General features: G+C 36.4%; 1 protein-coding gene across 1 annotated transcript; it reads right to left on the bottom strand.

Annotated features, from left to right (window-relative positions):
- Positions 1-1,605: 1,605 nt before the first annotated feature.
- Positions 1,606-12,911, bottom strand: sparcl1 (SPARC-like 1). Its single transcript, XM_047812592.1, has 10 exons — positions 12,858-12,911; positions 9,092-9,157; positions 8,167-8,994; positions 7,822-7,945; positions 6,466-6,587; positions 5,818-5,938; positions 5,501-5,622; positions 4,642-4,790; positions 2,845-2,993; positions 1,606-1,883 (listed from the first exon to the last, which is right to left on the bottom strand). The coding sequence occupies exons 1-10, from the start codon at positions 12,909-12,911 to the stop codon at positions 1,855-1,857; spliced, it is 1,764 nt and encodes a 587-aa protein (XP_047668548.1). The 3' UTR covers positions 1,606-1,854.
- Positions 12,912-15,033: the final 2,122 nt, after the last annotated feature.

Raw genomic sequence — 15,033 nt, 5'->3', positions numbered from 1 at the left:
AAATAGACTGACAAACATAATCCTTAGCAAATTTGAGGTGAATCAATGCAGAATGTGACAATTAATTAAATATTTAAAATCTTTTGAAGATAAGCAAGAGTGACATCTCCGAACCCAACCTCTCCTTTTCCCACCCCACCCTCCAAAAAATAAAACCAAACTGAACACAATTTACCCAAATACAAAGTATTTGTGTGTGTGTGTGTGTGTGTGTATGTGTGTGTGTGTGTGTGTGTGTGTGTGTGTGTGTGTGTGTGTGTGTGTGTGTGTGTGTGTGTGTGTGTGTGTGTGCGTGTGACAGAGAGAGAAAGAGAGAGAGAGAAAGAGGGATAGATAGATAGATAGATAGATAGATAGATAGATAGATAGATAGATAGATAGATAGATAGATAGATAGATAGATAGATAGATAGATAGATAGATAGATTATGACTGGTGTTGTTTATTGTAAGTGTTTTTTGAATTTTTGGACTCCTTTATCATTTGTAATGTTGCTCCCATTTAAAACAGTTCGGCTCAAGCCCAGCCATTTTTAGGGTCATGATTGAAGACAATGTCCCGTCCAGAGACAAGCCATTTTGTGTTGAGGTTTTGTTCAAACTGACCATCAAAAATACCCTCTCAGCATCAGCATTAGAATGTGGAAGCAGGAAAACCAAGGCTACTTGTCCTGAGTAGGTGTTGTCAGTGAAGCAGGGCACCCTGGCACCATCTCAGGGCTCCCAGTTTGAGAACCACTGGCCTAGACTACTTGTCCTGAGCAAGTGTTGTCAGTGAACAGGCTGTAAAACTGTTGGCTAAGTTACAGACACTCATGAAAAACTGATGCTGATTATCTGGGAAACGTCTCTAACAGCAGTCACAATGTCATTGTTTGTGTCAAACAAGTGAATTTGTTGTAACATTAAAACAGGAGATCATGACTTACTCTGTACTCAAAGTGATGCTCGCAGCTCCAGTGGTTTTCTTTGTGGGTGAACGAGGATGATGCTGAACAATTCCATCCCATAATCTTATGCAGATAGTGCTATTTTCTGATTGGCTATTGTGTAGCCTCTTTTTTTTGATTGGCTGAAAAGTGTCAGGCTCGACTAAGAACTCCAGGGGAGACACGCTTGATTCCTGCCCGGTTCCATAGAGACAGCAGTGCAGACAGAGACATTTTGGGGCGCTGTGGCATTTTAAAGATAAGATAAATAGTAAGTTTTTCTGTGTGACAAATACAATGTGTGGCGGGAGAGCGTGACAAAAGACCCAAATGAGGGACTGTCATGCTCAATGCGTGATACTTGTGAGCCCTGTGTAAATAGTGCTGCTTAAAATCTGATGCTAAAAGCTCTTAAAAGCTCATGTTTTTTATGGAATCATCTCAAAACTGTATGGACAATGTGTTCATTTTAAGCTATTTTTATAACATTGTATGCAAATTGTGTGGTAATTTATGCAATATTGTGTATAATTTTTTCATGTGCCAAAGGTTGTTTCCATTCAAAAAACTTTCAAATTAAATGTTTAAAACCATATCAATTCAAAACCACACCTATTTACTACACTCTGTTGAGTTGGAAACCTTTCCCTTGCTTTAATTGATATAACATACACAATTTCATTTATATCAATATTAAAATAGAAAGAAAACACTATGCTAATACAAACTGCTTTACTTCTATATTCAGTTTAAGAGCAGCTATTGCTTCTCAATTAAAAAAAAATCACATAGTAAGAAACAAAACATCTTTGTCCTTCCACTAGAGATTTTTTACTCCTTTGTTTGCTATCAAAATAGTTCTTCTTTCTCTCCTTTGAAAGAGCTCTACTAGCTTGAACACTCTGATGGTGAGAAACTTCCTTCATTCAGAACAGCAGCTTGGAGTCCATGTCCTCTGCTCATGTGGAATCATGGACAAAAGACATGAAGGAAAGATATTAACACAATATTTAGCAATTGCGCTACATGTATTGTTAGTAGAATAGCTGTCATTTACAGGGGGGTGGGGGTGGGAGTTAGAGTACAATTTTGATATATAGCTCTTTTATAAATCTCTTGAATAATCTATTTGCATAAAAAACTGTAAAGTTGTTCCACATGGTTGATATTCTTAACTGTTGATTCACTGCTTCATAACATTCTAATTATCATTATGATTTCAAATATTTGTGTTAGATTTCTGACATAGCTGATGTTACAGTAACTTATCCTTGCTTTGAAATTGAGCTCAAGTTACTGTCTATCTGGCATGTTCTTTTCTATATCTATGTGGGTTCCTCTGCATTCTCTAGTTTCCTTTTAGTCAATCGACCAAAACTATCCCAGTAGGTATCAAAAAAAAAGAATTGGTTTTGTGGTGGCCATGTTTAGCATTGAAATTTTTGTAAGTAAATACTCAAGGCTTTAAGAATTTGTAGTGTTTCGTAAATGTTTCCGTCTTTACCAACTTACTAGAGGCAACAAATTGACCGAAACCCCACACCCCACACCACCCCACCCTTAAAAAAAAATTCACAAAACATTTTTTTCCTCCTACAAATATATCCTGAAAATCTTTAAATAAACCAATTCTGTTCTTTGAGATACACCAAGTTCTTGTTCATAATAATCTAAAATTTGAAGGCGTTATGTTATATACAACCACTAAAGTTCTGTGTAAAGTTATCCATCAGAGGGAAAAACACATGTCTCACACGAATGAGTCCTGAGTCATTTTATATCAGACTCACAGCCAGAAAATCCTTCTGATTGAAAGCAGTTAATTGTTACAATTAAACAGCAGTGTATAGTGTAATATCGGAATTCCTAAAAAGAATCAAAAGTCAAGAAAAGCTTCAATCTTTTGTGCATCTTACCATCCTTAATCGCAAAACACTGGCACCACTCTCTGAAAGAGATCTGCTTGTCCTTGTCTGCATCACACTCATGGAAAAACACTGAAGTGCAGTGCTCCATAGGAACCAGAGGAGCACGCAGAGGAGCAAGCTCTGAGTGAGACAGGAACCTGGACAGGTAGTGGACAGGTAAAGCATTGGACAGAAGTCCAGTATAACAGCAACTCTAAAGTATCTCAAGGAAGCCTAAACCAGGAAAACATGAAAAAAATAACATTCCAGAACAAGAAAAAAGTTTCTCACAAAAATGAATACACCCCTAAGTGAAAATGTCCAAATTGGGCCCAATTAGCCATTTTCTTGCCCCGGTGTCATGTGACTCGTTAGTGTAACAAGGTCTCAGGTGTGAATGGGGAGCAGGTGTATCGCTCTTACTCTCTCATACTGGTCAATGGAAGTTCAACATGGCACCTCATGGCAAAGAACTCCCTGAGGAACTGAAAAAAAGAATTGTTGCTCTACATAAAGATGGCGTAGGCTGTAAGAAGTTTGCCAAGACCCTGAAATTGAATTGCACCATGGTGGCCAAGACCATAGAGCAATTTATCTGGACAGGATTTTCTCAGAACAAGCCTTGCCATGGTCGACCAATGAAGTTGAGTGCACGTGGTCAGCGTCATATCCAGAGGTTGTGTTTGGGAAATAGACGTATGAATGTGCCAGCATTGCTACAGAAGTTGAATTGGTGGGGGTTCAGCCTGTCAGTGCTCAGACCATATGCCGCACACTGCATTAAACCGAACTGCATGGCTGTTGTCCCAGAGGGAAGCCTCTTCTAAAGATGATGCACAAGAATACCCGCAAACAGTTTGCTGAAGACAAGCAGACTAAGGACATGGATTACTGGAACCATGTCCTGTGCTCTAATATGACCATCATAAACTAATTTTGTTCAGATGGTGTCAAGTGTGTGTGGGGGACGACAAAGTAAGGAGTACAAAGACAAGTGTGTCTTGCCTACAGTCAAGCATGGTGGTGGGAGTGTCATGTTCTGAGGCTGCATGAGTGCTGCCAACACTGGGGAGCTACAGTTCATTGAGGGAACCATGAATGCCAACATGTACTGTGACATACTGAAGCAGAGCATGATCCCTTCCCTTCAGAAACTGAGCCCCAGGGCAGTATTCCAACATAAAAACGACCTCAAACACACTTTCAAGATGACCATACCTTGCTTAAAAAACTGAGGGTAAAGGTGATGGACTGGCCAAGCATGTCTCCAAAACTAACCCTACTGAGTAACTGTGGGGCATCCTTAAATGGAAGGTGAAGGAGCTCAAGGTCTTCCAACTTGACTTGGACATCCATCAGCTTTGTATTGTCATCATGGAGGAGTAGAAAAGGACTCCAGTGGCAACCTGTTATGCTCTGGTGAGCTACATGCACAAAAGGCTTAGGAAATTGCTGGAAAATAATTGTGGCCACACAAAATATTGACCAATTTGGACATCTTCACTTAGGGGTGTACTCACTTTTGTGGCTGGTGGTTTAGACATTAATACCTGTGTGTTGAGTTATTTTAAGGGGACAGCAAATTTTCACTGTTATACACTCACTACTTTATATTCTAGCAAAAAAAAAATTTCTTCAGTGTTGTCACATGAAAAGATATAATAAAATATTTACAAAAGTGTGAGGAGTGTATGTGGGATATTGTATTTCATACTAGTAAGACATAGTCTTTAATCTTAATGTGACTGAGATAAAAATGCCTCATGGGTATAAAAAAATGAAACGGCTCTAAAAAGAAATACACACTGGTCTGATGGATGTTGGTCCAATTGTGCAAACTGCCAATGCACTGGATATATGTACATGCTGTAATTCTTCTCAAAGTCCCGAGTCAGGAGTGCAGCAGGGTGATCGCCTTCATGGAGACGCCTCTCATCCTCGTACATCTTCTGAACCTAAACAGACCAGAGCACAGATTGCAGAGAAGTACTGTAAATAAATAAAGCAGGGTGGAACATACAAAGAAGTTTATAAACCATCAATTCAATTCAATTTTTTCCCATAACAACATATGAGAAATGTTTTATTCTTCTCATACCACAGCAACCTGCCAATGATTTATAATGAGTTAAAGTTTATACAAAACTCTATAGCTTCCATGAAACAAGTCAGTTCTACAATTGCATTCTAGCAGCTATAAATTGTCATTCCCACATAATGAAATACCTTTTAGATACCAAGCACAGTGTTACAAAGCACTAAGCCTGGAGACTCATTCCTGATTCCAGACTCATTTTTCTTTTTGTACACATTTTTTAAAATCTGTCCATTGTTAGTCTTAGATTGTGTTGAGTGTCTACCATACAGGTTATTTTTTTTTTAGAAGTGTGTTAATATAAACTTATGTTTTGCCTGGCAGCCCAAAACTACTGTCAAAGCTGCTGTTATAGAAAATTACTTAAACCAAAAGAGAATAATTTATTTGATTGTGTGGAGGTACAATTTATAGTAACACACCCTATAGGAAAATAATTAAAATACATTTTAATATAGTATTGTGATTATTGTTTTCTTGTACTGGAAGAACTATTCAAAATTTTACAAAAGGTCAGACCTGATACAGATAATTGCTTAAAGTGAATTTATTTTATATATGTATACTCACAATGGATCTCTGCTTGGCTGTAAGGAAGTCTTGTTTGTAGAGCTGCAGCAGCACATTTTTCATCCAGTCTCTCATGCGTAGTGGAAAATATATCAGTTCTGTCTTCAGACATGGTGGAATAACTGATACACACACACACACATGCAAAAACCATAAAAAATACTATGTAGACTTATTATGAATCATCTCATCAGATTTTTTTAAATGCTTCACACCTTTAGAATTTGTTTGTTTGAGCATTAAGCTAATTCTTTGGAATTTACATCATTTGCTTCCAAGGCTTCCACCGGTTCACAGCAGAAAGAGACATGACCTACATTTGCAGGAGCCGGTGTAGTCCAGATGTAGTCTGTGACCTTTCTTGCTGCCCTCAAGGCTGCACTTGATGGCAAATAACTGGCAGGATGATTCATAGGTCTGGTTATCTGTTCCACACACCTACGAAGAAAGAGCAGCCATTTTGGACAAAATTAACACTTTTTCCAAGAGGCCACAAAATGGAATTTGCTCCAGTTTTGTTGTCTCCATGTTCAGCATTGCATGTCTTTGTCATGTCACACACCACAGTGGTTAATGGCTCATATAAAGTAGACACTCAGGGTAGTTTTGTAGTTTATCATAAGTATTTCTGTATTTATCTAGCCTACTAGGGGCGAAATATTTATAGAACAGTTTTTTTCATAGGAATGTTCCTGTCATCAAATAAAATGGAGATATCAATATCAGTTCTTGTTCATAAGCAGCTAAAATTTGAAATAGTTTTCTTCAACCACTAAAAAAAGCCAGCAATGAGTCCTGACTCGTTTTATATCAGACTTGCACCTATAAAATAAATCATTTGTTTAAACTGATCAAAAATGTCCCATAAATTGATTTCCATTCTGCTGGTGGAATCGGATGCCATTGTACTGGTAAAACAAGGGTTAACAATATTAGTTTAAAATGCAGTACACTGCAGTACTTACATGGTCAAACTCACTAAGACTTGGTGGACAGTCTGCAGGTTCTTGACACACACAGCCGGGCTTCTTCATATTGTTCAGCTTGCATGTCTTTCCTCGCTTACAGTGGAAGTTCTCACACGAGTCTGGATGTGGCATGATTAATAGATACTTTAACTGAAGCAGACACTGTTCATTTTCAGTTCACATCTCAAACTATAACATTCTGAATACCCTTGAGTAAACCACATCACAGCCAGCAAGGCAATCAACCACAAATTCCATATCCAAGAGTTTTCAGTCAACCCATATGCCACAAGCAATATCACCTGACTAGTCACACAATCTACATTTACAGTCCCCTTAATACTGATCACAATCACCTGCTTTAATTTACAAATTCCCTGAAATAACCCAGACTTTCACATGCACCCTTTGCGAGTACTCAAGTACTTGTTCCTGTTTGATCTAAGAGTGTGATCACAGATATTGCATTGCTCAGTACAGTCTGCTCTGTCTGAAATTGTTCTCTGTGTTAGCATCTTTCTCCATTTTTAGTTCTGCTGTCATAGCTAATGTTTGTGTATATAGAGTGAATTGTGTATATAGAGTGAAATGCAATGTCCACACTGTTCCCTGGATAGGCTCCAGTTTCACCAGAATTCTGACTAGGATAAAGCAGTGAATGAATATGAGTTATTGTTGATTGATTTTAGGCTCTGAAAAATGCACATATATGGTAACAAATTTGTTTGTTTGTGATTTCAAGCCTGTGAATAAAAATATTAAGTTTAGTACTGCACTTAGTTCTAAGTTCTGAGATAAACAGAAGGTCATCTACCTTTGACCCTTCTTTCCTGCCTACTGGAACCATATTATTATTATTATTATTAAAAAAGCAAACACAGACCCAGCTATGTTCTTTAAAATCGTAGTGATAAAAATGGCATTTGTACTTTTTCAGAGATCGTAAACAAAGTGATCCACCCCAAAAATTCATTTATTTATTTATTTATTTATTTTTATCAAAATTCCTGTTTTGAGATATACACCACATTGTTTTATTGTCATACTTTTAGGTTTGGCATATTTAGTTTTCCTATACAGTAACTAAATGCTCATGCGATCTCCAATAATTTATATTTTTATGGGATGCCTTTTAGAGCCTACATTCTTTTTGTTCTGGCAGTTTGGTCAGAGCACAAATCCAACCAGCTCTCTCACTGATTTCTTAAGCCCACTGGCCGAGATGGAGTACAATTTGTTTAGGTAGCCATTAGCTGTGTGGTGACAGTGTGTATTAAAGAAATCCAAGCTCAGCGCATTCTTGATCAGAATCTGGCACTATGTATTGTTCAGACAAGAGTCTACAACACCCACCAACTGAAGCTTCCTGTCCTGGATCAGCTCCAGTTCTGGATTTGGGTTGAGCTGTCGGTCTGTCTCTGGGGAAAAGATCCATTGCAGCCCTGATCTGCACTGGGTTCATTCCCAAAAAGGAGGCCTGGGGAGATGAGGATATCTTTGCACTGAGAACATTACTGACAAGTCAAGTTGAAAATACAAACATTAAACCTGAAAAAATGTATATTATATAGCTATACTCTTCAAAGTCAGCCACTGTAAAAAGGATGAAATGTGTACATTGCTGAGTATAAAGCTCTATAGAAATTCCAAAACTTATGTATCTGTTTCATGGATCTATAAATCTTCTGTCTTTTGTACCGTGTTGAGTGAGATCTGTGTCTCTTTCTTAGCCTCTTGGTCTGGTGAATGCTCTGAGGTCACCTCAGCACTCAAAGCCTGGTCGATCTGCCCTTTTTCCAGACTCTTGCTTTCCATCTGTACTTTGGGTGTCTTTTCTTCAAGGTCTCTACTCTCCTTGACTTCATCTGTACTGCTTGTTTCAGTCTCAGGATTTGGTAGGATCTGCTTATCTTGGAGATTTTCAGAAAGCATAGCTTGGTCAAGTTTTTCTTCCTGTCCATCTTTGGAATTTTCATAATCTTGATTAGGCTGTGTATCATAGTCTTCCATGGCTGTGGGAAGCTCATTGTCCACGTTCTCTTCCTCTCCAAACATCTTGGAATTTTGAGCTTGTGTAGATATGCTGTCATCAGCATAGTCTAAATCTACTGGTATCTCTGAGTCTGGGCTACTCCCCACCTCCCCCTCTACAAAATCTTTCTCTTTTTGCTGCCATTGCTGTTCCTCTCCATCGTTTATAGGCTTTGATGATATTTCCACATTCCTAACATTTGTATCTGCTACTTTTTCGATGTCATCTTCATCACTATCTTCCTCATCGTTCTCCACATCTTGATGTTCTTCCTCAGAAGCCTTTATAAGTTGAGCGAGCATCTCTTCACTCAGCAGCACTGGAATGCCTGTCCCATCAGATACCTCCAAGTTTAGTGAATATACTTCAGATGTTTTATCACCACCATTTGACATCTCCTTTCGCACATCCTCATTTGCCGGTTCTGAACTACTGGCCTCGAAAGGGAAGAATGTTGGCAAAATTGAATCTTTAATATTTGGGAACTCATCATCCTGGGGCAAGAAAAAGAAAAAAAAACATATACAAACATATTCTTCAGGTATAATAGAAAGTACCGTGTGATCCCAAATTGTATTATGGGAAAATTACCTTCTCCTCTGAATTTTGGGTCCATCTATTGAGAGACTTCTGCTTCTCATGAGGAGCACTTTGCACCTTAAATTTTAATCCACAAATAAAGACAAAATAAGCCATGAAATTGTGTAACTTAAAGGTGGGGTCTCCGTTGTTTGAAAGCCAATGTTGACATTTGAAATCACCAATGCAAACACAACCATAACCCAAATGTAACCCAAATGTAAGCCTTTCTTCGCTTTTTCTTTGTTTTTATCCGCCATGTCAATGTTAAAACCGCTTTCTGCTAATGTCACACATGCGCACTGAACACTCTCTCCACCCATATAGACAAGACACGCCCCTTTCTGCTCATTGGCTACACGTTAGTTTTGTTTTTGTTTTGTTTTGTGGCCCAACGCAGTTTTCTGAAGCATTTCTCAAACAACAGAGACCCCACCTTTAAGTCTAGGACTTAATACTTGTGGAATAACATATTGGCTTGCATACATTTTTTCAGACTAATAAAACCTCCATGTTGTAAAGCCAGTGATTCCAGTATGTCCTTTTTAATTAATTTATTAATTTTAAGAAATAAATTGTAACAATCAGTTTTCTGTAGTCAGAACGGTTAAATTCAACCGATCAAAAATTTCTGTCTCACACATTTTAAATGTCTGAGATGTCTGAGTTAGGGATTTTGTGGAATTAGTAGACCTCATGAAACATAGCTCATGGTCACAAGGAGGTTCAAATATGGTTTCTCTATATTAATTATTGACTATGCCTTATTAAAAATAACTGCCAATTATGTCAATCCTAGAGGATTTGTTTCTTCTATAATTGTATTGTTTCAGTGTCATTTAAGGGATGCTTGAAATGCAGCATTACCAAAGTTTTTACTTACAGACACAGTTAACAGGGAGGCCAACAGGATGAGGCACAGAATATCAACCTCCATATCTGTATACAAGACAATAATGTAATTACGTTTCCACAGCTAAGGAGAACATGGAAAATGTTGCTTGCTTACTTCATGGTCACTGTATCCCTATTAATAATATGTATTGTCAAATCAGGAACTAAGTATCAAAGAAGTTGGAAGTGGTAACAGGAAAGGCTTCTGATTTGCAGTTTCTCTGTATCATGGCAAGCTGTTTTTTTGCGTTATTGACTTTAAAATGGAGGCTGGTGAGGGGTGAGTGTTAATAGCTGCTGTAACAGGATCTAACCTGTTATGGAGATGTTCCAGAACAGCAAATGGATCTAGAATTGGCTAAAAAGTATTGCCTAAAAATAAAAATAGCAGTCATTGGAGAAATTCACTGGGACAACTTTGTCCATCTCAACAGTGGACTAGTGTGATGGACAAAGTTGTCCCAGTGAATTTCTCCAATGACTTTTGTGACTTTTTTCTGTGACCTGTGACTTTTGACTGAGGCGAGTCTCCCAAGCCTGTCACCATGACGACCCAGGCCTCATATTATGATGGCCTGGGTCGTCATGGTGACAGGCTTGGGAGACTCGCCTCAGTCAAAAGTCACATTCCAAACGGGAGAAGCAAAGCAAATATCAGAAGCTAGTAGCTTGGAAAAAGAGCTGACTATGTACACAAACTTCTTTTATTTTTCAACAGAAAAAGCAGCCATTATTGGATCAGTAAGAGAGGACAATATCTCTGAAGATAGGTTTCTCAAGGGATGAATATATAAAATAGAAATACAGGAATCACAAAAATTTCTCTGAAAATACAGTAAAATATTCAAGATTTGTAAAGCAAAATAAAAATGGAGGAATAGAATATAGATAATTTGCCTGCAAAACCGTATAAAATCTCTTAGGTACAATGATATGCAGTTTTATGAGGAAATCATCTAATTGTTTGTTCCACAACATAAATTCATTGTGTTTAAAATGTATGTAAGAACATGTTACATATTAATTAAGACACATGTTCTTATTGGTTATTGTGGACATATGTTTACTCATGGATGAAATAAAGAGTGGATTAATTAAACTGTTCAGAATTGTAATTATTTGGTGTGGTGGTTAGCATAAATTCACTAACATTACTTGTAGTGATGAGGTTAGTGTTTATTAATATTTTTACATTAGGCAATGTTAGTTTTAATGAAATTTTGTATAAAATATTACTCCAAACTACAACTTGCAATGATAGCAAAATATATATGCTAAATATGATAAAAACAAGCTTACTATTAGACAAAACACAATACAAATGTCCAAAAGGTCTGAAGAAAGGCTTTAACAAGTTGATATATAAGATTAAAGAGCTCTACCTGGAAAGTTTCGAAGATGAACAGATGAGTGTATTAATAGGATGTTGTGCTCAGCAGGAAGAGCGTGTGAAGGTTTGACTCTTGTGCTAAACTCTGCTCATCTCTAACACTGCTCCTGCCAAAGAAAGAAAAGCATGCCTCCAGGACTGGCTGTAGAGAGGGGGGTATAGGGGGCATACAGAAACACAAGGTGACATCTAGCATTCGTTTATTTAGTATTATATTGATTATTTCATAACACTCCTGTAACATTAGACATTTATTCTTAGATGTTTGTTTGCATCATTTTACATATTGTCAGTTTACTGCAGTGCAGTACTTTATCTAGTTCACATCCGATTTAAAGTTTTCTTTGTCACATACATGCAATCATACATACGACAAAGTAAAATGCTGCTCTCAAAAACTGTCTGTGTTATAAGATAGAAAAAAGGGGATTAAAATTCATTTATATTAATTTAATTTAGTAAAATTAAAAATTAATTACATTCAATCAATTTAAATTGTCTGTGCATTTCACCAAAAGAAAAATAATCTATATACATATTTTTAAATGCATATGAAAGCAATACAATGACTTATGATATAGAATGATGTGAATATAAATAAAAAATGGCTGTTGTGAATAAAGCTGTGTGCAGTTTTTAAGTGAATACAAAATGCAAAGGGTGCTGTGCAAAGTCAGTTTATTCCAGAAATGTCCAAGCTCTACTGTTGGTGTTCTCTTGGTTGATGGTTTGAATGACCTGTGGGAAGAAGCTTGTTCTCATTCTCTCTGTGTTTGCCTTCAAGGAGCAAAAGCACTTCCCTGAGAGCAACAAATCGGATTGGTCAAAAGAGATTCCTTTTTTATACTACTGAGCAAGTGGGTGTTAAAGGCTATTTGCTTTAGGGCACGGCAGTGGCAGATTGGTGCTTCTGAGAACTGAACTCATATCCGTTCATTATTTAGTATAAACTCAAAACCACTGAGCTATGATTACCTATGCCACATGTTCTACCACAGTTGCTGTGGTGAAGTTGCCTGTAAGACAACATTAAAAAAATCAACATTTACATAAGGAGTCTCCTGTATCAGTGTCTAGTAGTCAGAAGTAAAGCTTTAACTTTTCTGTTTTTCGTTTTTTTTTTTTTTTGTCTTTTTTTTTAAGTTTCCCAGCACAGGAAAGTTTTCAGGGTAAAGGACTTTGCACTATCCTTGAGACCTATGTTTTTCCCTCTATTGATATCTATATACATCTCTGTAGATATAAAGTGATATCTTTAACATTTTAATGATAGAAAAAAATTGTGTGAATTTTTTTTATATATTTATTTACTTATATACTTTATATAGCATATTTTTGCAATAATCATTGCACTTCTATTCTTGTGATCTTTTTGTCCTGTAACCCGATTGACATAATAATTTTTTTCCTGTCTAAAATCAGCAGCATCGTTCAGAGGCTGGACATGTAATAAAGCTTGCACGAGAAACTCAAAATATTTAGCCGAGATCTGACCTCCACCGTGTTGCTGTGTACACGCCCTTTCTGCACTGAGTCATTCGTACTCATAATTATCCTTTCCTGCTTTAACTATGTGTCACAATGTGAAATAAAGTGTTGCATGTAGGCAAAATTACTTCACTGTAAAAGCTTCACTTCTAAGCACTTTTCAAACTCTGGGTCAATGAATAAATAAAACTCCTCTAGAAGGTGCTGAATTCAGTTGATGAACATACACATCTTTACCTTTACATGCAGATTTTCCAGTTTGTTAAATTGTTATTTATCTCCTACTATGTTTAAAAATCTTGCTAGCATTTAGCTAGGAGGCAGAACTTACCAAACTGCTTCAAACTAAACTGCTGTGTTTAAATCCAAGAAGAAACGAGTTACGAGTAAAGTACAAACAAATTTAAACTTACTGTAGTCAAGATTATGAGTATTTTGTATAAAAACCTCTACAAAGCATGCTATAAAAGGAGTTTACAGTTTCTAGCGTGAAAATCAATTATTTTTGTTCTTTCACACCACAGCCTGATGAATTTTTGTCCTCTAATACCACTACAATTCATCAATAATCACACATTTCATTTATTAACACATAACATTTTGTATCTTAACCAAATATGTTTATGTATTTTTGGGGAACATCCACAAAAGCTGGTACCTGTTATCATTTATGTTATAGCATATCCCACAGCACTCTCTCTGTTTTCCATATTGAGAAACTACAAGTCTTCTTTCTGTATTTACAAAACCACTGACACTAAAGACTCAAATACCTTTACAAATATATATCTTTTTACAAAAATTTTAAATCAACAATTGTACATATTGTTCTGTGTTCAATTTCAATATATTTAAAATTATTTTATTATTTATGATTCTTAGAGAACATTACTACTTTTTTTTTTTTGCCTTACCCCTGGAACTACTTATAGTGGTGTTATAGTGTCATTATAGTGTCAAATGGCACAGAACTACAAACATTTATGTTTTATATGTTTTAATTCAAGATTTATATTTATATCAAATTTATAGTCCATATTAATGGTTTTATTTTTCACAGTTTTGGTCAGTTTGTTTGTACATATATATATATATATATATATATATATATATATATATATATATATATATATATATATATATATATATATATATATAAAGGTCTATATGTGTTAAGCACATATAGCGGTCACTTTATCACTTTATTTAGGGATTTTCATGCCTCCTAGTCAAAATTCATAGGAAGGTTCAGAAAGCAGCAGACACAATAAACAGAGAAATCACAATTTAAACCACAGCTACAGAAAGCAGACAGAAGCCAAAACCACAAAATAGCAGGAACGCTAGCAGACTGGGCTTACAAGGGCTGCAGAAACATACGCAAGACTTTACAAACACACAAGACTCTCATGGGTATTAAGGCTAGCTTCCTGTTTTCAAATATTCTCCATTCCCTCATTCCCTTTATCATTATTCTCATTATGGCTCATTAAGTGTATTTTATAACCCTGTTTGTTTATAATGCAAAATTAAACCATGTTTACTATTACCCTAGTTTCTGAATTGTGTAGGTTCATAGTTTCCAGTCTTAGGGTTTTGTTTGTATTTTTGGTGGTTTTCACGACTAAGGATTAGCTGGGGATTATAATATGAAATAAATACAACTCAAATACAAATGCTACCAAGAACACCAGATAAATAATAATCATTACTGAATGCTAACTATAATTGCTTCTGTTGCTCGAATTGCCAAAATGTTATTGAGTATTTTTATTAAAAAAAAATATTTTACCAAACTTTGTCACATGGTACAGAATTCCCACCACCACTTAAAGTAAAGCGTCCAGCCTAATGGTAGTGCTATAGCATAGACGCTTAAGTGTGTGCAGGGCATGTGGTAGCCTATTGGTTAAGGTGTTGGGCTACCAGTTGGAGGGTTGTGAGTTCAATTCCAGGTTTACCAAGTTGCTGCTTCTGAGCCCTTAACCAAGCCCCTTAATGTTCAGTTTTATAAAAAATAATTAGATAATCTAAGTTGCACTTGGTAAGAAATCTGGGAAATGTAAGTGGCACTCAAAATTCCTTTTCGTGCTTTGGATGAACCTTTCCTCTGAAGCCCAAGGTTTTCCCAAACCAGGTGTCAAATTATTCAGGAAAGTGTGAACAGTTTAAGTAGTCAGGA

Source organism: Tachysurus fulvidraco, chromosome 4 (genome assembly GCF_022655615.1).
Source record: "Tachysurus fulvidraco isolate hzauxx_2018 chromosome 4, HZAU_PFXX_2.0, whole genome shotgun sequence".
NCBI lineage: Eukaryota > Metazoa > Chordata > Actinopteri > Siluriformes > Bagridae > Tachysurus > Tachysurus fulvidraco.
Note: the sequence above shows the minus strand (reverse complement) of the source record. Positions and strands in the feature narration are given on the sequence as shown.